Here is a 23405-nt window from a genome sequence, read left to right on the forward strand (position 1 = left end):
CAGCTCAGGAAATGTACTCCATACCTGGAGACTATCTGCGAGTCATCCCCCTCCTCTGGGCTGGCTGCTCCTGGCAAAAGAAGTGTGCCAGTTGTTGATATTAATGGCGATGGTTGGAGGTCAGCCACCTGAGGGGTCATTTCCCTACGCGCTGATCTCATCTTTCTGAGGGTTTCACAGGAACCCGTCCTGGGAACTGCCGCTGATGTGACTCAGGCGAGTCACTTGGTCCTCCCCTCAGGTTGGTCCATCTTCCCACAGAAGCACCTCCTCTAGTGCTGGAGGGACCTGGAGCATCCCTTCCCTTTTCTCCCCTTCTCTTCCTCTCCTTCCTTTAGTTGATCATCTGTCTTTCAACTCTGCCTCTAGTGTTTTGCCGTGGGAAAGTTTTAAACAATTTTGTTGCTATTATCAATTTTTTTTTCTTAAATTTGGATGGTTAGAAAGTCCTTTTCTATACCCATGTTAGAGAGCAATGTCTATTGTTTTTTGAGAGCATGTAAAAGGTACTGTGCAAAGGACTTTTTATATATATATAAATTTTTATTTTCTACTAGAGTATAGCTGATTGACAGTGTTGTGATAGTTTCAGGCAAACAGGGAAGAGACTGAGCCATACCTATCAGATCAGATCAGTCGCTCAGTCGTGTCCGACTCTTTGCGACCCCATGAATTGCAGCACGCCAGGCCTCCCTGTCCATCACCAACTCCCGGAGTTCAGTCAGACTCACGTCCATGGAGTCAGTCATGCCATCCAGCCATCTCATCCTCTGTCGTCCCCTTCTCCTTAATCCCTCCCAGCATCAGGATCTTTTCCAATGAGTCAACTCTTTGCACGAGGTGGCCAAAGTACTGGAGTTTCAGCTTTAGCATCATTCCTTCCAAAGAAATCCCAGGGCTTATCTCCTTCAGAATGGACTGGCTGGATCTCCTTGCAGTCCAAGGGACTCTCAAGAGTCTTCTCCAACACCACAGTTCAAAAGCATCAATTCTTCGGCGCTCAGCCTTCTTCACAGTCCAACTCTCATATCCATACATGACCACAGGAAAAACCATAGCCTTGACTAGACGAACCTTTGTTAGCAAAGTAATGTCTCTGCTTTTTATATGCTGTCTAGGTTGGTCATAACTTTCCTTCCAAGGAGTAAGCGTCTTTTAATTTCATGGCTGCAGTCACCATCTGTAGTGATTTTGGAGCCCAGAAAAATAAAGTCAGCCACTGTTTCCACTGTTTCCCCATCTATTTCCCATGAAGTGATGGGACCGGATGCCATGATCGTCATTTTCTGAATGGTGAGCTTTAAGTCAACTTTTTCACTCTCCACTTTCACTTTCATCAAGAGGCTTTTGAGTTCCTCTTCACTTTCTGCCATAAGGGTGGTGTCATCTGCATATCTGAGGTTATTGATATTTCTGCTGGCAATCTTGATTCCAGCTTGTGTTTCTTCCAGTCCAGCATTTCTCATGATGTACTCTGCACATAAGTTAAATAAACAGGGTGACAGTACACAGCCTTGACGTACTCCTTTCCCTATTTGGAACCAGTCTGTTGTTCCATGTCCAGTTCTAACCGTTGCTTCCTGACCTGCTACAAATTTCTCAAGAGGCAGATCAGGTGGTCTGGTATTCCCATCTCTTTCAGAATTTTCCACAGTTTATTGTGATCCACACAGTCAAAGGCTTTGGCATAGTCAATAAAGCAAAAATGGATGCTTTTCTGGAACTCTCTTGCTTTTTCCATGATCCAGCGGATGTTGGTAATTTGATCTCTGGTTCTTCTGCCTTTTCTAAAACCAGCTTGAACATCAGGAAGTTCACGGTTCACATATTGCTGAAGCCTGGCTTGGAGAATTTTGAGCATTACTTTACTAGCATGTGAGATGAGTGCAACTGTGCGGTAGTTTGAGCATTCTTTGGCATTGCCTTTCTTTGGGATTGGAATGAAAACTGACCTTTTCCAGTCCTCTGGCCACTGCTGAGTTTTCCAAATTTGCTGGCATATTGAGTGCAGCACTTTCACAGCATCATCTTTCAGGATTTGGAATAGCTCAACTGGAATTCCATCACCTCCACTAGCTTTGTTCGTAGTGATGTATCCATTCTCCCTGGACTCCCCTCCCATCCAGGCTGCCATGTAACACTGAGCAGAGTTCATGTGCTTTGTAGTAGGTCCTTGTTGGTTGTTATACTGGGTGAAGTAAGTCAGACAGAGAAAGAGAAATAGCATATGACATCCCTTATATGTGGAATCTAAAAAGAAATGATACAAACGAACTTATTTACAAAGCAGGAACAGATTTAGAGAGAACGAACTTATGGTCCCTGGGGGGAGGGGTGGTGGGAAAGGACTTTTCATATATTAATTATTGAAAAAGCTCAGTGAATTAGTAGGAAGCAGCGGCTTTGGAAACAGATTGACCTTGGCTAGTGCCTAACTTCAGTGCCTACCAATGTGTGACCTTGCACATGATGTATTCTGAGTTCCTGTCTCTTCATCTCTAAAAAATGGGATAATCATAGAGTTGTGGGAGTACCAGAGTTATACCTGTAAAGGGCTTTGACTAGTTCCTGACACACAGTCAGTGTTGACTTATCATAATATTTCATATTAAATTGGGCTTCCCTGGTGTCTCAGACAGTAAAGAATCCGCCTGCAATGAGGGAGACCTGGGTTCGATCCCTGAGTTGGGAAGATCCCCTGGAGAAGGGAATGGCAACCCACTCCAGTATTCTTGCCTGGAGAATCCCATGGATAGAGGAGCCTGGTGGGCTACAGTCCATGGGGTTGCAAAGAGTTGGACACGACTGAAGCAACTTAGCATACAAACATTGAAACCATTGTAGTTAATGCCAGACTTAAATATTCCACTTTTTAATTTACTTGCTTTATTTTTAAAAAACATATTTATTTATTTATTTGACTGTACCAAGTCTTAGTTATGGCGTGTGGGATCTAGTTCCCTGACCAGGAAACGAACCTGGGCCCTCTGCACTGGGAGTGCAGCATCTTAGCTGATGGAGCATCAGGAGAGTCCCTAATTTACCTGCTTTTGAATGGCTAGAAATGTTAGCCATTTCTAGCTAATGTATAGTGTAATGGTATTCTGACTTTATTCCAGTTTGGGGCTATCTCAGTTCTTAATTTGTACATTCTACTTGGAAAGTGCTGATGTTCTTAATCTCCCACAGTACATAATGTGGAAAATATTCAATGTTATTTGATTTCATGTCTTCTTTCCCATTGTCTGCCCATGTCTCCTCAATATGGAGTCATGATTAGAAACTTCCATTCATTGAAACTTGATTACATTGATGATCTGTTTTGTTGTCTTCAGGTTACCAGAGAGAACTGCTCTATCAGAGGGAAGATGGCTCTTTCAGTGCTTTCGGAAATGATGACCCTTCTGGAAGCACTTGGTAAGTGTTTCTGCTGGTGGAACAAGTGCATGTCATGGAATGGACTCTTACTAGGTCATGATGGCCATGAAATTGACAGGTGAATCTCTGTATCTGCTTGGAGCCTGCGTTTTCCAGAGCCTGAATTTAAGAGATTCTCCCTTTCAAATATGGCTTTAAAACACTAATAAATCAGATGCTTTTATTTAGAAAAGATAAGCCATAAATTCTCTCTCTCTCTTTTTTTTTTTTTGGTGGGAAAAGCAGCAATAAAATACTTTATGATGATGGTGCAGCTGGCAAGATAAATTGGTTAGAAATACAGGGTATTGGGACATAGTTCTTTTAAGATTTTTTTTAAAGATCACTTTGAAAAATGCTTTATTTATTTATTGGCCTCACTGCACGGAATGTGGGATCTTATTTCCCCAACCAGAGATTGAACCCATACTCCCTGCGGTGGATGCTCAGAGTTTTAACCACTGGACCACTTGGGGAGTCCAGTTTTTTTTTTTAATCAGAGACAATGCAACATGAATTTTGTGGTAATACAGTCAATGTAGTTTCTTTAAGGTTATTTTTTTGTGAAAAACCATTGAGGGGGTCAAATAATGAACATTCAGAGTTTCCTCCAGAATGAAAGCTCTGTGTGGCTTATTTGGAATGATTACTCTCTTCTTGAACTATCTTCAACTTCGGTTACATTCAGAAAAAGACAGGCTAATTATATCAGTAGAGTCAGTTAAAGTGTGCTGTGGTAAAAACCTTCTAAATCTCAGTAGTTGATTAGCAAATGTTGTGCGCATGCTGCATTTCCACTGTGGGTCACCAGGGGGCTCTGCATCTTTGTTTCAGCCACTGTCTCCCTGTCTCACCCAGAGCCTCCAGGCTTGTTGCAGTCTGGGATAGAAGGCTGGGATATCCAGCACTGGCAATCCAAAGCTTCAGCCTATGTGTACAATTTCTTATCACTTTATTGTGATCAGAGCTGGTCCTGGGGCCATGCCTAACTTCATGGGGGCCTGGAAGTGAATTCTTCTGCATACCCAAAGTTAAAGAGAACTACATCACATTGAATATTTGTAATATTTACCACACTAAATCTTTTATAGGATGAAACAGATCTGCTTCAGATTTTCTTTTGGCACGAGTCAGGATATAGATCCATTAATAGAAAGGTTTCAGTGTTTTATTGCTTGATGTTCTTTTCACCTCGATATTTGGTGTTCTGTAGCAGTGATTGACATACTTTTTCTTTAAAGGATCAGATAGTAAATATGCTAGGCACTGTTGGCTACATAGAACCTTAGTTGTATGTTTTTTCTTCTTCCCTTCACCCTCTCTTCCTTTTTCCTTAAAAAAAAAAAAAAAAGCCATTTTAGGAGGAGGGTAGGGGTGGGAAGAGGTACGTATAAGGAGACGGCGGGCTGTATTATTTGGCCCAGACAGTACTGGCCCACAGACTGTAATTTGCCGATTCCTGTCCTGTAGGATAGAAATATCCATTTGCTCTACTTAAAAGTACTACAGTTGATTGTGGATTAAACATACTTCTTCCATTGCTTTGGGGTTGAACCAAACGTGCAATGAGATCTTCCTGGGTAAATACCCAGAACAGTCCACAGGTGAATAACCTTGGACAATTTATTTAACCCTCTCTGAGTTTCAGATTCTCAGCCTATAAAATAATGAGGTGGGATGAGATGATTTCCAGGTTCTTCACCAACTCTGCTGTTTTGTGAGCTGACCTGGAATTTCCCTGCCGCACTTACGGGAAGCTATGCCCACTGCCTGGCTGAGTTGTTTACTTTCTGTCTCTTGGTTGTTTTCTGTCCTTCTGCTCCTTCTTCAGTGACTGGCCCTTTGGAGAATCTTTTGATGGGGGAAAAGTGTTATTGTTGGTGTTTTCTTGCTTGGTGTAATTTGGAGGACTTCATAAAGTGTATTTTATGTAATTTTTCCCCCCTTTCACCAAGGTTGTCAGCTTTTGTTTTAAGATGTTTCCTTGAAGCTGATCCTTACATAGACATTGATCAGAATGTGTTACACAGAACATATACCTGGCTCAAAGGACATCAGAAATCCAACGGTGAATTTTGGGAGCCAGGAAGAGTGATCCACAGTGAACTTCAAGGTGGCAATAAAAGTCCTGTAACTCTTACAGCTTATATTGTGACTTCTCTCCTGGGATATAAAAAGTATCAGGTATTTAATATTTAATAAATAATGGGTGGGAAATCACAAGAAAGGTAGGTCTTGATGGGTCAAATACATGTCTGGAAACGTAAAGAATTTTGCAATATTCCATCACATTTGAAGTCTTGAATTGGAATATTCTTTTGCTTTGCATTTGTGGACACATTCCAACAGCTGAGAATGAAAATATCAACCCACTCTTTTGAGTAAGCTAAGAGCATTTTAAAAATGCTTGGTAACATTAAGTGTTCTTGTTATTGGTAAGATAAGTCAACACATATTTTATCATTGGATAATGATAATTAATTTTTTAGAGGACAGAAAAGTCTTCAGAATTTGGGAATATGTTCTAGCATACTTAGATTGTGAAGGGCTTTTTTTTTTTAATTTCTAAAATACCCTGGAGCAATTATAATGTCTACTAATTTAGTAAAAAGTACAGGCGTGTGTGCTAAGTAGCTTCAGTCATGTCTGGCTCTTTGTGACCCAGTGGATTATAACCCGTTAGGCTTCTCTGTCCATGGGATTCTTCAGACAAGAATACTGGAGTGGGTTGCTATGCCCTCCTCTAGGGGATCTCCCCACCCAGGGATCGAATCTGCATGTCTTATGTCTCCTGTATTGGCAGGCAGGTTCTTTACTAACCTGGGAAGCCCCAGTAAAAAGTACACCCACTAAAAAGCATGTTAAGTGGGCATGGATGTCTGGGTGAGGATGGGTGTGCCCAGAAAGTTATGCGAATGAGCTTAATTTTGCTCCAGAGCTGTCTCAGTGATTGATGCCTTTTACTGCTTATTGCCGACTGCAAATGATCAAAAGCAGCCATTCTCAGTATTAAGCTCCTGCAGTTTTCCTAGCCTAGTTCTAGGCATGTGGGATATAACCTTTCCCCTCAATTTAGAGCTTCAGCACCTTAGATCATATATGTGAAGTATCTTTCTCAGGATACCTTTTATGTCCTTGTCTTAGTTCATGATAGTCAATGGGAGAAACACTGGCAAAAACACCACTTCTTATTTTTTATTCCCTCTACAGCATGGTGCCTGTTTGCTTGTAGAACCTGAAAAGTGGTATTTTTTCAAAATACATGGCAGATCTTTAATTGTCAGTGATCAGGGGTGATTTCCATTGTCTAAGACAAAGTCAGGTGCTTAATAGACACTGAACTTGTTTTTGAATGAATGTTTGAAAAAACTTTTTATATAAATATGTATGTGGTGACAGGTTATGTTGAATAGTAAAATGTGTATTCTTTTCTTTCCAGCCTAATATTGATGTGCAGGAGTCTATCAACTTTTTGGAGTCTGAATTTGATAGGGGAATTTCCGACAATTACACCCTGGCACTTGTAACCTATGCACTGTCATCTGGGAGGAGCCCTAAAGCCAAGGAAGCTTTGGATATGCTGACTTGGAGAGCAGAACAAGAAGGTAAAGCGTGTAACCCCTGTGCATTGTGAAATGTGTGCATGATATGAGAAAGTTTTGTACACCAGATATGGAGGTGATTACACTTAACATCTGAATGGGATGAAAATGCAACGCGGGTAAAATCACGATGGGCTGACACGGTCACCCTGCTGCTGCTCTCCCCAAGATGTTTTCTAGAGAGTTTCGTGCCTTGGGTGTTTCCTTCTTTTAGACACGTTCTGCCTTGTGTCTGTTACCCTTCGAGTTGTCTGATGCCATTTCTGGTTTTGTGGCCTTGAGTGATCATTAAGGCTATGGTTTTTGGAAAGACCTGGGCTCAAATTCTGGTTCTGTTACCTTTCTGAGCTTCAGGTTCCCTATCTGTCAGAGGGGAATAACACCTCTTTTAGGATTGGTGTGAGGATTAAATGAGATAATGTGCAGGCCTTACCATGTAGCAAGTGTTCAAAAATGTGAATTAAAATGCTAACAGAAATGCAAATATCAGAAATGCCATTAGCAAGCTGTGTGTATGATTTTTTAACAGCACTGCTTGTGGGCTACGATAGGACAAAAAGTACACATGTTATTACTTCTAAATGGCCTCTACAGTCAGGGATCAGTTGTGTGTGTGTGTGTGTGTGTGTGTGTGTGGTGGAAGGGGATGGGGTGGGCAAAAATAATTTTAGGTGATGTCGACTGATTTTGAATCTCTTTGAATTCAAAACAGGCTAAATATGGAAAGTGCTTTAGAGGCTTCTGAGACTGTAAAAAATATTGTGTTATTATTAGCAGTGCATGTGTCCTCAGTCGTGTCTGACTTTTGGTGACCCCCTGGACTGTAGCCCTCCCAGGCTCTTCTGTCCATGGGATTTCCTGAGCAAGAATGCTGGAGCAGGTTGCTGTTTCTTCCTCCAGGGGATCTTCCCAACCCAGGGATCGAACCCAAGTTGTTAGCAGTAATTTAGGTTAAATCCTATTACCAGTGCTGGGAACTAGAAGATTTATTACCTAGAGGCTGAAGTAGTTCTTGACATTTCTGCTTCTCTGCTTGGCTAAGTGGTAGTTGTGTTACCTTCCACTCAAATGTAATCGTCATCTAAATGGTAATATTTGAGAGAAGGGGGAGTGGGTACTAAGTAGGATGTTTCTCCCGGAGACTAGCAGGACCATCTCTAGGAAGATTGTTGAGCTGGCCAGGGTCTCTCATTTTTTTATTGGGGTCTTGGATTTTGAACTTATAACACTAACTTTCAGATAATGGAAAAAGAAGTGTTTCCTAGAATGTTAGAGCTGCTTAATGGCAGATTCCCAGAATAAGTTTCTTTCCAATGTGTCCGAAAATATTTGGGGATGGTCTGGAATATACTAGGGTTTTTTCAAAAAATTTATAGCTGTTTAGTCTTAAGCCAGACATATGGAATTTCTCTTGGGAAAATATTTTCATCAAAATGTCCTCATATATAAGTAATAGGAAAAGGATGAAAATTTATAAATTTTAATAATTTTAAGAAGAGACATGTTTATTTGTATGTGTGTGTGATTATACATATATTTGCTTGGCAGAAATGTACACATGTATAGAAATACGTGTATTTTTATGCTAGTCAAGGAGAACTTGGACCAGTGTAGGAATGTTCAATGGTATCAAGTGTAATTTTTCTGTAATTGGCCAGACTGTTACTACTTTTCTCCTGCAGGAGGTCTGCAATTCTGGGTGTCATTGGTGTCCAGACTGTCTGAATCCTGGCAGCCGAGCTCCCTGGATATTGAAGTTGCAGCCTATGCACTGCTCTCACATTTCTTGCAGCATCGGGTTCCTGAGGGAATTCCGATTATGAGGTGGCTAAGCAGGCAGAGAAATAGCTTGGGAGGTTTTGCGTCTACCCAGGTGAGTGATGATCGCTTTCAATTTCTTTAGCTATCTATCTATATAAATAACTATATATATGTAAAACTAACTCTGCTCTGCTGTGCTTAGTCATGCCTGATCCTTTGCAACCCCATAGATTGTAGCCCGCCAAGCTCCTCTATCCATTGGGATTCTCCAGGCAAGAATACTGGAATGGATTGTCATGCCCTCCTCCACGGGATCTTCCCAACCCAGGGATCAAACCCAGGTCTCCCGCATTGCAGGCAGATTCTTAACCATCTGAGCCACAAGGAAAGTCCAAAAATACTGGAGTGGGTAGCCTATCCCTTCTCTGGCGGAACTTCCTGACCCAGGAATTGAACCAGGGTCTCCTGCATTGTAGGCGTATTCTTTACCAGCTGAGCTAGCAGGGAAGCCCAAAACTAATTAAATACAAAATTAAATGTATATGTTGTTGTTTAGTTGCTCAGTCGTGTTTGACTCTTTTGTGACCCCATGGACTGCAGCATGCTAGGCCTCCCTGTCCCTCACTATCTGCTGAAGTTTGCCCAAGTTCATGTCCATTGAATCGGTGATGCCATCCAACCATCTCAGCCTGTGCCACCCTCTTTTCCTTTTGCCTTCAATCTTTCCCAGCATCCGGGTCTTTTCCAGTGAATTGACTCTTTACATCAGTTGGCCAGAGTACTGGAGCTTCAGTGTCAGCATTAGTCTTTCCAATGAGTGTTCAGGGTTGATTTCCTTTAGGAATGACTGGTTTGATATATATATATATAGTGAATATATATATATTTACTATATGTGGTTCCTTTTTTTCATGACTTCATAAAATAACATGGCAGTTTAAAGGTTTAGTAACTTTAAAGGCTTAAGTTATTAATTTTAATTTTTTTCCATCATTGATATAGACATCATATCTGATACTCATATAGGATAAATTAGTTCCCTGTGGTATCTGGTACAGTAGGATCTCAGTTCTAGTCAGCAGATGTTTTCTGAGTCTTTCCTGTATCCAGGTCAACCAAATTCAAAGGTGGACCTAGGTGAGGTCCTCACCCAAGAAAGGTGGATGAGTGTATAGTGGTATCCTAAACATTACTGAAATTTACTCTTTGGAAGCCTTAATGTATGCTTATGTGCACAAACCTTTTTTTCCCCACAACAGGACACCATTGTGGCCTTGAAGGCCCTATCTGAATTTGCAGCTTTAATGAATGTAGAAGAGACAAATATCCAAGTGACTGTGGAAGGGTCCGGTTCACTGAGTCCTGTGAAGTTTGTGATTGACACACAGAACCGCTTTCTCCTCCAGACGGCAGAGGTGTGGACAAGGGGGTGGTTATCTGAATGTGTAGCTGATCCCTTCTGCTGATGATTTCCTTTCTGTTGACTTCAACAAAGACTTGTTCCCAGAGCCCTCTCCTCACAGGAAGGAGTACCCTTCTGTGGTTGAATTTGCTGAGCGGGGGAAGGGAGAAGGGGATGAGAACTTTGCAAAGATTTGGAAAAGGCGAAAACATGGGTCCTGTCGTATTGGGACGTGAATGAATACCCTTTGAGCTCCTACTCTTTTCAGACCCTGTGCCAGATTTCTTTGTGTGTGTTATATTGTATTTACTTTTCAAACCAAGACTGAGAAGCAAATACTTTAATCCCCACTATACATATTATAAAACCGAGGCTAAGGGAGTTTAAGTAACTTGCCCACAATCATGTTGCTAGTAACAGTAGAAATAAAATTTGAACCCATTGTTTCAAAGACCATGTTCCTTTTGGTTGTACCACACTCCTCTTCGGAGTTGATAGAACCAGTAGTAGAATTTTTTCCTTAAACATGGGATAGAGGACTGTACTAGACCCTAACTTTATTCCCTGGCTAACCTTGCAGGAAGTTGAGGGTAATGGAGGAAAGCAGTAACTTCAGGACTAGAACCCGAGGGAGAAGGGGTGATAGCAAAGGAAAAGGAAGGAATAGTGTTGGTCCAGGTCAGTGACGGCATGTCATTGTGTTCTCAGAAAGGCCAGGGACTTGGGTGCTAAGGGAGGCTTGAGGAGGAAGGGATGGCTTCTGTTTCTCATCTTTCTTGCTTCAGTCCCTGCAGAAGGGCTTCCATAGCACTGATGTGCACTTCCTCTGCCTTCACCCCTCTTATCTGGTTTACCCATAACTTTTGACTTGTGGGGCTGTGTAAAGTTCTTTTTTTTTTTTTAAATTATACTCCCAAATACACTTTGTTAATCTTGTATCAGTACTGGACTGTATTTTCAACTTCTTGCTTTTCATCTCCTACCATGCCTGATCCAGGTCTAAAGAAAATACTTATTTACTGTTTAACATTTGTGGGAGGAAGTAAGGTGAGTGGGGAAGGAAGGAGGATTTTATTGACTTGAAAATAATTGTGTGAAGCCTTCTATTACACACAAGATGAAGCAGCAATTTGATTCATGTGCGCTTTTGATTAAATAGGATAGAGGAAAAAGCACAGAGTCTGTTTAGGCATTATAGAGAGTAATTGTTTGAACTGTATTCTTCTTTATTGAATATGTAGTTTTTATTTGTTGAATGATAACATTTCAGGCTACAGAATGCTTAATTTCCATGATGCTAATTAAAACCAGCACATGTGTATCTAAGTGATTTGTCTAGACAAAGAAATAGGCAACCTGCGATCTGTTCTTTTTTATGGAATAATCAGTTCTCCTCAGTTTAAAAAAAAAGAAAAAGAAATGTGTGATCATAACATTTTGCTTACAACTTGCTAATAATCATTATTATTTTATGGATTCTTGTTTATCTAAGTTTCATATGTGTGAAGGTAATTTAAACCATGAACAGAAATTAGTAGTGTTTTTAAAGACACTGACCATAATTTTGTATATTTACATACCAATGAAATTATTTGCAGAAGAGTATTTTTAATTGTCAAAACATATAAAAGGTATTACTTTTGTCATAGTAATTATTATTTAATCATCATCAAAATTGACTTTCATAGTGACCTGTGTAAAAGAATTCCTTTTTTTACATTAAAATTTTTAGAGACTCTGTTATTGGAGTATAATTGCTCTGTTAGTTTCTGCTGTACAACAAAGTGAATTAGCTGCATGTGTACATATATCCCCTCCCTCTTGAGCTTCTCCCTGCAGCAGTCTCACTCCTCTAGGTTATCACAGACCTAGCTGGGCTCCCTGTGCTGTGCAGCAGCTTCCTACTACTGTACTTTCCTATATGTATTTTCCATGTAAAGTTAGAGCTTTAGCGTGCAGACAGCTCACACTCCTGATGAGGGAAAACAGTGGTCTGTGCTGGTTGGGGGGACCTGGATATGGATACTTAGCCTTATTTACTTTTTTCTCACTTTTATTCAGCTTGCTGTAGTACAGCCAACTACAGTTAATATTTCTGCAAATGGTTTTGGATATGCTATTTGTCAGGTATGTAATAATGTTTATTTTTTGTTTTGTTAAATATGACTTGCTATAATAATTCTTTGGTTTGAGGCACTGGTAAATCTTTAACTTAGATGACAAAATTATTAAAGGTTTATTTATATGACAGCAAAATCAATCACTATCTTTAATAAAAAGTGTGAGAGCTATTACTAGCTAGTGAGTGGACTAGCAACTATATGACTTAATGTGTCAGAAGAATATTTCTTGAGTATTAAATACTTTTTGAGGTGAGGGTTAAAATCCTCCAGTATGAGTCATGTGAATTGTTGGGAACTCTCACCTTTTTTTTTGTGAAAATATAGCTCAAACATAATGCTGGGTAGAGTTTCTATTGTGACTTGATGTAGTATTTTACTTACCATTTCTTAATATTCATCTAACAGTATTATAAGTAATTGACTTGAAGATAGGAAATGTGTCCCTTTGATGTAAAATTTTATATTATTGTAAATAAAACAATCAGAGCATAATATGTTCAGTGCTCTATAGGAAGAAAATTCAAAGAAATCTACCCTTTATGGTGTAACTGGGATACAGTTAAATGGAGGTAGTATATAAAATACTGAATGGAAGTTATTTTACTTAATGATACATGAAAATCATGGGGACTTAAAATCCATTTTGCATCCCAGTAACATGGTTTTAAGTCCCCATGATTTTCATGTATTATGTACTTGGTTGGAAAAAACAAACCAAACAAACCCTGACAGCTTTACTGAGAAAGTTGTTGTTTAGTCACTAAGTCATGTCCGACTCTTTTACGACCCCCATGGACTGTAGTCCTCCAGGCTCCTCTGTCCATGTGGGATTTCCCAGGGACATTGGAGTGGGTTGCCATTTCCTTCTCTAGGGGATCTTCCCAACCCAGGGATTGAACCTGTGTCTCCTGCATTGGCAGGTTGATTCTTTACCCCTTAGCCACCAGGGAAGCCCTGAGAAAGTTTTTTTAAAAAGACTGTTACAGAGAAAAGATACTTTTTCAAAAACCAGTACAACTATCCTGGTTGAGAGAACAGATGCTTTTGCCAAGCATCTGTTGTGCCCTAAGCATTGTGTTAGGGCACAATGGTCAGGTATAATTTGGAAACTTAAAAATAATATGAAGATTATTTTGTACAATACTCAAAATACAGTAAATGTTTTCTTTTAATCAGGAAAAAAAAAAAACAATTAAAGGGAACAGTATTCAATGGAAAGGATAGAAAGAAGAAAGAGTGAATAATTTGTATTGGTCTTTACCAACAAAGACCATGTGAAAATACTCATTCTCAATCTATCTTTTGATGTGAATAATAAATCCAAAAGTAAATACACAGGATATTTTAGATAAGCTTGAAAAATTATACATACTTAAACCACCAAATTGGTTTGAATTCATTCTTGATAAACAATATATAGATAAATTACTATATAGATAAAGTCAAGTGATTTTTATATGAGGTCTGAGGACACAGCAGTAAATTTGGTACCTACTGGTCAGAATGTTCACCAGTTGTGTGTCTGTATCAACACGAACAAAACAAAAGGTAGGGACCAATAGGTACTTCTTGTAATGGAGAAGAAAATTGCAAAAAAGCTGGGTACCCAGAAATAGGTATTGACATTTCCTTTAGTTAATGTTTTTGAAAGTGCTCTGGAAAAAGGAGGGCAAGGAAGACTCTCAGGTTTGCAGTAATGTTGACCCCTTTTGAGTGATAAAAAGCAAAGCTGTTTTTTGGAAATAAACTGCCAAATTTCGTGAATATAAAGACCCACTTGACTTGAAATCCATTATTTATTTTATCATCTTTGAAAAACACTGTATGATCAAAAAGAAGCCTTAGCAGTTGAATAGGTTTCTGTTCCACCAAGGCTTTTGGATAAAGATACTTTGATTTATCTTACCAATAGTTCCAGTTTGTGAACAATGACTCCAGCTGGGCAACAGAGCTTAGAAATTAGTGGATACTTTCAAGAAACTTGGCAGTAGTTTAGCTTGTTCCCTCGTGGGAATGTTTTACAGTATTTGAAAAAAACAATATCTGTGAATATTGTCTGCGATGATCTATGAAATTTTGAATATTCCCTAACAATTTTTCTCAATTTTAAAAATCATTGTTTATTAACTTTTATAATTATATTTGTAAATAATGATACTTTGCTAGCTAGTAAAATTAAGCTTTTTTTTAGATTGAAAATTACAAATTCAGTTGAGTTTATCCCAGAGAATCATTACTTAATTTTTAGAATATATAATTAAACCAGTTTATTGCTAATGACTTATTACTTATGCTTCTTTGTTACTTATTGCAGCTTAATGTTATTTATAATGTGAAAAATTCCAGATCTTCTAAAAGCCGAAGATCTATCCAAGATCAGGAATCATTTGACCTAGATGTTGCTGTAAAAGATAATAAAGATGATGTCAATCACTTGGATTTGAATGTGTGCACAAGGTTGGTATCTAAGTTCCCCTTCTTTCTTCTTAAAAAATAGATTTGAATATTTAATTAAATATATATGACTATTTATGGAGAAGGAAATGGCAACCCACTCCAGTATTCTTGCTTGGAGAATTCCATGGACAGAGGAGCCTGGTGGGCTATAGTCCATGGGGTCACAAAGAGTCAGACATGACTGAAGTGACTTAGCAGCAGCATATGACTATTTATATATTTAACTATATAACTATATAGTTATCTCTATAAGGAGTTATATTTAGCAAAGATTTCAGTTACACAGTACACTTCTGATTACAAACTAGAATGCTAATTGTATTTAAGCCTTTCTCCACATGCCAAAATTATCAATATTTGCAATTTTTTCTTGTATTTATAATAAGCTTTAATAGAAAAGTTTAATAAACTCAGGTTTAATTTATAAAAACTTTAATTGTCGTTTAGTTGCTCAATTATGTCTGATTCTTTGCGAACCCATGGACTGAAGCACACCAGGCTTCCCTGTCCATCACCAGCTCCTGGAGTTTGCTCAAACTCATGTCCATTGAATCGGTGATATTGTCCAACCATCTCATCCTCTGTCTCTTCCTGCCTTCAATTCTTCCCAGCATCAGGGTCTTTTCCAGTGAGTTGGATCTTCGCATCAGGTAGCCAAAGTATTGGAGCTTCAGCTTCAGCATCAGTTCTTCCAATGAATATTCAGGTTTACTTCCTTTAGGATTGACTGGTTTGATCGCTTTGCTGTCCAAGGGACCCTCAAGAGTCTTCTCCAGCACCATAGTTCAAAAGCATCAGGTCTTCGGCACTCAGCCTTCTTTATGGTCCAACTGTCACATCTGTACATGACTACTGGAAAAACCATAGCTTTGACTATATGGATCTTTGTTGGCAAAGTGATATTGCTGCTTTAATATGCTATTTAGATTTGTCATAGCTTTCCTTCCAAGGAGCAAGCGTCTTTTAATTTTGTGGCTACAGTCACCATCTGCAGTGATTTTGGAGCCCAAGAAAATAAAGTCTGCCACTGTTTCCATTCAAAAACCTTAATGAATCATGATTAATATTCCAAAATAGATTATTTCTTTTTGTTGGTCATTTTTCCGTTAAGCAATTATTCCAGGTTCGCATTTAACTTTTTGTATTATGCACTTAACTTAGAACTTCATAAAAGTATGCAAGTTCAATGAAGAGCCTAGTTTTTTTAGACACAGTGAAATAATTCTGATTTAGAAGATCTTTGCATTGGATATTTAGGCACTTATTAGGCACTTATTAAATGCTTCTGGGAGCATTTAATAAAGTGACTATTAAATTTGGTCTGTGTCCAGAGCATCTGTTGCTGCTGCTGCTAAGTCACTTCAGTCGTGTCCGACTCTGTGTGACCCCACAGACGGCAGCCCACCAGGCTCCCCCGTCCCTGGGATCCTCCAGGCAAGAATTCTGGAGTGGGTTGCCATTTCCTTCTCTATCAGAGCATCTGAGGATCTTGTTAAGCAAAAAGTATCCACTTCAAGACTACTGACTTCACAGATTCAGGGTCTATGAAGCCACCTTCAGCCTTCTTGCTTATTCTGATGCATACAGCAGTTTGAGAGCAACTCCTTCAGAAAGTTCTCAAATCAAGAGACTTTATAGTTTCTTCTTTGTCTATCTACTATGGTTAAGCTGGGTGTTACTCTGTTATGCACTGATCTTGACGAGCTGCTGCCTGCCCTTTTTAAATATCCCATAGTGTCTGATTGGGCTTTCCTGGTGGCTCGGACAGTAAAGAATCTGCCTGCAATGCAGGAGACCCGGGTTTCATCACTGGGTCAGGAAGATCCCCTGGAGAAGGGAATGGCTACTGAATTCAGTACCCTTGCCTGGAGAATTATATGGACAGAGGAGCCTGGCAGGAGTTGTCCATGGGGTTGCAAAGAGTCAGACATGACTGAAGGGGTAACACTTACTTACTATAGCATCTGATTGACCTTGGACTCTTGGTGGGCTGGATGTCACTGATGTGATACTGAATCTCCAGGTCCTCTTAAGGTCATCTCTAGGTGTTCCTCCAGGTGGTCAGTCTTCTTAGCCATTGCCTGAACCCAGTCTTCTTCATTACTGCTACCATTTCTACTATCTTGGGTCTCCTTGTTCCTGATGTTAGTATAAATTGCCACATGTGTTTACCCCCTTCCTCACCTATTTGGGCATTTTGAACCAGCAGCACGGGGATATCAGAATCTCTGCGGTGGCTTCCTTTTTAGCTGAGAAAGTAGGACTCCCGTTACACTTCACTAAAATTGAAACTGGGCTCTGTTCCAGAATAACAACATCAAGTTATTATTATTATTTAAACAACACCCACCTGCATTTGGGCTTCCCCAGTAGCTCAGACAGTAAAGAATCCGCCTGCAATGTGGGAGACCTGGGTTCGATCCCTGGGTTGGGAAGATCCCCTGGAGGAGGGCATGGCAACCCACTCCAGTATTCTTGCTTGGAGAATCCCCGTGGACAGAGGATCCTGGCAGGCTGGTATCCATGGTGTCTCAAAGAGTAGGACACAACTGAGTGACTAAGCACAGCACAGTATCTGCATTTATTACAAACTTACATGCTAGGGATTGCACCATGACTTGCACATGCAAATCATTTAATCCTTAGAGTTATTCTATAAAGTTGGTGCTATTATTATCCCTGCTTTTCTCATTCAGTCCTTTAGTCATTAATTCACTCAGTAAATATTGGCTCAGTTTCCATTATGTAGTGTCAGGATTTGGAATATTAAGGTTAGCCAAAATGATACAGCCTTATCTTCACATTTGAAAGAGGAGACAAAAATTAATAAAAATGATTCCTGAAAACAATGTTACTGAACTCAGGTTTGGCTGCTGGCTGTTTAGAAATCAATACCCAAGAGACAGTTGCTGGTCGAAAGGAAAGATGCTTTATTAAGAAAAACTGGCAGTCTGGGGAGAAGGTGGACTCATGTCCTGAGACCAGCTCCGAGGATTCTGCTCAGTAGTAATGGTTTTTAAAGGGAAACTGGGAAAACAGTCTCAGTCAGTCATTGAGATGGGAGTCAGAGCCATCACCACCTTGCCCTGCATGCAGGCTTGTCGACTTCTTACGATCCTCCTCTAGGTTCTGTCTTGTTCACACAGTTTGTTCATGAGGTTACTAAAGGGGAAGCTAGGGAAGAGATCTGGCCATCTGTTAATTCTTTATTCTTCATTTGTACTCCTTTGATCTATGGAAAGAACCAACAGGTTGGGCAAGATACTGTGTGATCAAAAGATTTGGGAAGTGTGCTTGGGCCAGAAGTGAGCAGAACCTGGGGGTGCCTGGTTTAAGGTTAGTTACAATACAGCTTTGCTAAAATGACAAGAAAAGAGCTTTCCTGAGGAGGGTGGTTTCCTTCAAAGAGCTGTTAGAGCAAGTCAATAAAATTCTAGTTTTGAAAAGGGCAAATTGCTCTTATGGGGCAATGAGATGGATTTTACCTCTTAGGGAGGTCAGGTGAAGACAGAAGTGAAACTGAGATTCAGACCATGATGGGACTTCACTATAAGGGGCTCAGGTAAAAATGCAGGATCATTATTCCAGCATCAGGAGTCAGATGGGCAACAAACTTTGCTATGTAGAGGACATCTATATCTTTTGTGTGTGTGTGTGTGTGTGTGTGTGTGTGTGTGTGTGTGTGGAGGATCTGGAGAAGGTAAGTGTTTTAATCAGGGTTGGGGGCTTTATAAAAAGGATTTAGACGCTGCAACTAGTCTTCTGAGAAAAATCTGCCATGAAATACAAATAGCATTCTAAATGAATTCTTTCAGTGACACTTTATAAAAAGAAAAACTGGTGTTTCAGGTACTTTATTCTCGTCAGTAAGGTCCAAGCTCTTACTCACCTCAGACGGGGTTTCTCTGTGGCATGGCAGTTTAACAAGTTCTGCCCCTGGCTGGTGGAAAGACCAGGTCAGCTAAGGCACTTCTGATGATACACTGCAGTCGTTGAATCTAGGCAGGTTGGCTGTTTTTCTCGTCTCTAAAAGCCTTCCAATTTTAATGCCCATATTGGTTTTCAACAGCATCTCTTCTTGAGCACATTACCAGCAGATGGTTTTGACTGCTGGGTTGCCAGCCAGCCACAGTCGGCACTTGTACTGTATGGCTTTTCAATCAGTCATGTTTGGCAGGCATCGGTTTGCTGCTTTGAAAAGCAAGATTTTCTACTGGCCCTTCTTGCTTTTGCCATTTAAAGGACAACAGGAACTTAACTGAACGATGCTGAGACTTCCATCTTGGAGACAAACTCCTTTCCATAACGACACTGGGCTCCTTCAGATCCAAAGTAAAAGCTCTTGCCACCTAGTCTTTATTAGAAAAATATTTATTTTAAAGAAGACAAAACGTTGTTGGTGCCCAGATGCTTTGATGCTCACAATATGTACAGCAGGGTTAGAAAACAAGCAGTGTAATAAAACTTTCCCAGGCTTGTCATTCTCCCAAGGCGACCAAAGAAAATACAAAATTTGCACCAAGTATGTGGGAGAAGAAAGGGAAGGACCTTCCCTACTGGGTCTTCTTTTTCTAAAACCGGATGAAGAAAAGGTTGTTGAAGACTTGGCCGCCATCTCCTGCTAACTGGTCAAATGATGCCTCTTTTTCAGTTCCTAGCCTTGAGCCGGGGAGGTTAGTGCCGTCAACTTTGGAGAAAATGAAAAATGCAATGTGGTTTGGAATCAACCACTGGAAAACAGAGTTGCCTGCTGAAGGGGCAAAGGTTGCCCTCATTACAGCCCAGGGCCCAAGCCGGCTGTGTTGTAGGCATTTCATGCTGGCTGACAGGTGGACCCATTGTTCTCTTCCTCACATGGTTGAAAGTTATAGGAATTTCAGACCTGTAAAGAAAGGGTTATCTTTTTACAGTTTTCTACAGTAACTTATTTCAACAAAACAATAAATATTTGGAATAACACTTGGCAGTTTTAGTTTCTAATAGTTTGCCATCAGCTGTAGGTTTTTCCTAAAGGGTTTTTGTCCTTCCTGTCATCCTTGATTTAGGTTTCTGGGCCCAGCCAGAAGCGGCATGGCCCTTATGGAAGTCAACCTGCTCAGTGGTTTTACTGTGTCCTCAGATGCCATTCCCCTGAGTGATACTCTGAAAAAAGTAGAACATGACCATGGCAAACTCAACCTCTACTTAGACTCTGTAAGTAATGAAACCTAAGTTTCACCCCCATAACCACTGACAGCACCACTCTTTACTGTATTCAGAAGAACCTTTACTTTATACGTTTTCTTTATGTCATTATTTTGGCTTTTGGTGTCCCTGAGTGACTTTCACATGGCAACCATCTATTGTCAACACTAACAAGACATTATTATAAAATTAAAGAGAATTACTATTAATGATGAGCCTAATGAAAGTCTTGATAATGAAATTATTTCATACCAGATGTTCAACCCAGAAATTGTTGTGATATGTTTTCCACAATATAGTCCAGATCTCAAATAGAGAACTCCTGTGCTTCAAGGAATTGCTGAACATACTTATTTAAATGCTGCTGATGGTGAAAGCTTTAATTACATGTTTTAAAACGCTCATTAGGGACTTCCCTGGTGGTTCAGTGGTTAAGAATCCTCCTGCCAATGCAAGGGACCCAGGTTCCATCCCTGGTCTGGAACTAGGGTCCCACATGCCACGGGGCAGTATATACCACAGTTCCTGAGCCCACGTTCTAGAGCCCACAAGCTGCAACCGGAGAGAAGCCTGAGCATCCAGAGTTGGTGCTCCGCAACAAGAGAAGCCACTGCAACGAGAACTGCAGACCACAACTGGAGAGGAGCCCCTGCTCGCTATGGCTAGAGAAAGGCCACAGCAGCAGTGAAGACCCAGTGCAGGGTGCTTTCATGAAAGAAAAAGCGTTTAATACATCCCAAAGGATTAACATTCCTGCACTGAAAAGTTAGCTGCTTGAATCATAGAATATTCTCAGAGGTTTGGTCTTTACAGAAAATCATTATATAATATAATTATATAATTTTCATGTACTCTTCCCATTCCTGTATGAAAATTATGGATTCAGGAATAAGGTGCATAAAATATTGTGAGAAAGATAAGTGTGGAATTCAAGACTCTACTTGTTATGTCTCAAAACTGCTGCCACATCTACATGAAATGTATATGTGGAGTTGAAATTGAGTTTTAAGTGTTCTTAGGATTTAATGTTACGAAGGGGGAATACATATGTTTCTTATTCCAGTTTTGCAAAGTGTGAATCAGAATTATATTGCTTTAGCAGTGATTCTGCTTTTAAAAAGCTAGTTCCTAAATATTCTAATTGTTTTAAGACTTCAAAAACCACTTTGGTTATAAAGCTGTTAAAACGAATTCAAAGTCTCTTTGCTGTTCAGTAATTTCCATATATTAAATACTGCTTGACAGTCATGGGCCTAATTTAGAGTTTGAAAAATGCATTTAATGTTTATATATTTAATAATGTAATTATGTTTGGAGTTTGTCCTCTGTCTGTGATGTTCTTGTTAATGGTTATTTTTAGTGTCCATTACATTTTTACTGATTGACTTTTCACTACCTGCTAATTGGTATGGAATGAAATGTTTGAAGGAATGTATTAATTTCAGATGCCTTAACTAGTATTTTTTGCCAGATTGGCATTAAGTATCTTTCCTGGAGGCAAAGAGGCTGGCCTTTTGTACCTTACTGGTTGGGGGCTATGCCACCCTGACTCTGAGGTTACTTCACTTAGTGGATGAGGTGGCTTCTATGAGCTGAGGGTGATTCTCCAGAGAAGGGGACTGGGGTGAGTCAGTAGCAGCAACCAGAATGGGGTACAAGACTGAGAGAGGGTTTTTGGTGAAGCACCAAGGCCAGGGGCATGCACCCTGGGCTCCTGCATTCTTAACCACTCTAATTCTCAGTATCTGTTTCAGTAAAATGGAAGTAAGAACCATACTGATCATGCAAAGATTGTTTTACAAAACAAATGATGTGATTTATGTAAAGTGCTTACCATAGTACTGGGTGTGTAGAAATGCTCCCTAAATGTTAATTTCTATAACTGTTTGATAAATGATAAGAGAAAGAAATGTCTTTTATCATGAACACAGTCTGCCACCTCTTTAAAAGTCTTCTGTATTTTTCAAGGTAAATGAAACCCAGTTTTGTGTTGATATTCCTGCTGTGAGAAGCTTTAGAGTGTCAAATACACAAGATGCTTCAGTGTCCATAGTGGACTACTATGAACCAAGTAAGTGTGTTCTGGAGTTCCCAGTACTTTAGGAGTTAAGCCAGCCATTCATTCATTCATTCAAAGTGACCAGCTATTGAATTAGCTTTGTGGGGGAGGGTGTAGTTGGGGTAGTGAAGGAGGTGGTGCAGCAGGAGGTGAGCTTTCCATTTAAATGAAAACAATGGATAATTAAAATATAAAAATGTAATCACAAGATAGCACTTTGCATATATTAAAATGATGTTTTTGCTCATAATATTTTAGGTTTTCAACTCACAGTTAAAAAAAAAAAAACTGACACAGAGAGTCTAGTTATGTTCAGTTTCCAAGGTTCTCTTGTTCCAAGCACCCACTCCATCTGGTTCTGGTTTTAAAACAAGACTTCTTCAGGAGAGAACGTGAACACCATCCATGTTGGCAAACCTCAGTGGGGTTTAGCTGTTTCTTCACTGAGGGAGATTGTTTTGCTAAAATGTATTTATTATAACAGGTTTTTTTTTATCATTTCAAGAAAAATATAGTCTGAAAAATAACTTGAGCTTCTTTGATTTTATTGGTAACTTTTACTTTATAAAGCATTAGAACTTTAGAATGTGAAAGTAGAGATCTGATCAGGAGAAATCTGCATTCAGTCAGGGAGTGACTTTTTGTCAGTGTGAGACCTGCAGGCTAACGTTTCTGCTTGTAATCACATTCATCCTGAGTAAGCTAAGCACTCCGAGTGGCTCAGAATCATCAGAATGCATGAGAATTGTGAACATTTTCATGTCCCAGGCAATTGTAGATAATTACACTTAGAGTACGAGGAACCTGTCCGCATGGTTGGGAGTCTTCGCAGGTTATTCAAGGGGTGGCACCACCTTGCTCTCCTCGTAAGTCAACAAGCCAGTTCCTCTCATCTTTTGCTTCCTGTTGGAGTTGAGGTAGAGCATTCACCCAGTTCTTGTGGGACATTTTGGAAACAAACTGATGCATTTTTTTTCCTGGTGAAAGGATGAAAGACTCAGGTAGAGACTCAGTGACAAAATAACGAATTTATCCAAATTTCTTCTTTAATAACCTAGTTGAAAGATTCTCCAATTGATATTTCTCAGGTATATGGAGAACATTTTAAACATTTAAGAAGCAAAAAAGATTCAATCTCCGTAAAGTTTTTTTGTGGAAAATGACTTATGTATTGGGGGGCATTTAAAATGAAAACATGGGTAAGATCAGGATAATAAAACCCATTCTGAAAAACCCTAGAGTCAGAAAGCATATTTATTAAATTTAAAACAATGAAAAACCATGAAGGAATTTGAAAACAGTTTCTTAAAAACTGTAAAAATAAAAATCATTTATGCTTTATAGTAAGTTTATTATAATGCTATTGGTGCTTTATCTAGTTTTTTAAAATATTAGCTTGT

At 39.6% G+C, this 23405-nt stretch overlaps 1 protein-coding gene across 1 annotated transcript in view; it reads left to right on the forward strand.

The window, feature by feature from the left end:
- CD109 (CD109 molecule) overlaps positions 1-23405 on the forward strand; it is a 138414-nt gene that overhangs the window by 109516 nt on the left and 5493 nt on the right. The window contains exons 24-32 of the mRNA XM_070376204.1: positions 3336-3417; positions 5373-5601; positions 6857-7022; positions 8702-8892; positions 10040-10195; positions 12244-12309; positions 14620-14762; positions 19808-19955; positions 21915-22017. Coding sequence (XP_070232305.1) covers positions 3336-3417; positions 5373-5601; positions 6857-7022; positions 8702-8892; positions 10040-10195; positions 12244-12309; positions 14620-14762; positions 19808-19955; positions 21915-22017 — 1284 coding nt within the window. The remainder of the gene's footprint in view (positions 1-3335; positions 3418-5372; positions 5602-6856; positions 7023-8701; positions 8893-10039; positions 10196-12243; positions 12310-14619; positions 14763-19807; positions 19956-21914; positions 22018-23405) is intronic.

Source organism: Bos mutus, chromosome 9 (assembly GCF_027580195.1).
Source record: "Bos mutus isolate GX-2022 chromosome 9, NWIPB_WYAK_1.1, whole genome shotgun sequence".
NCBI lineage: Eukaryota > Metazoa > Chordata > Mammalia > Artiodactyla > Bovidae > Bos > Bos mutus.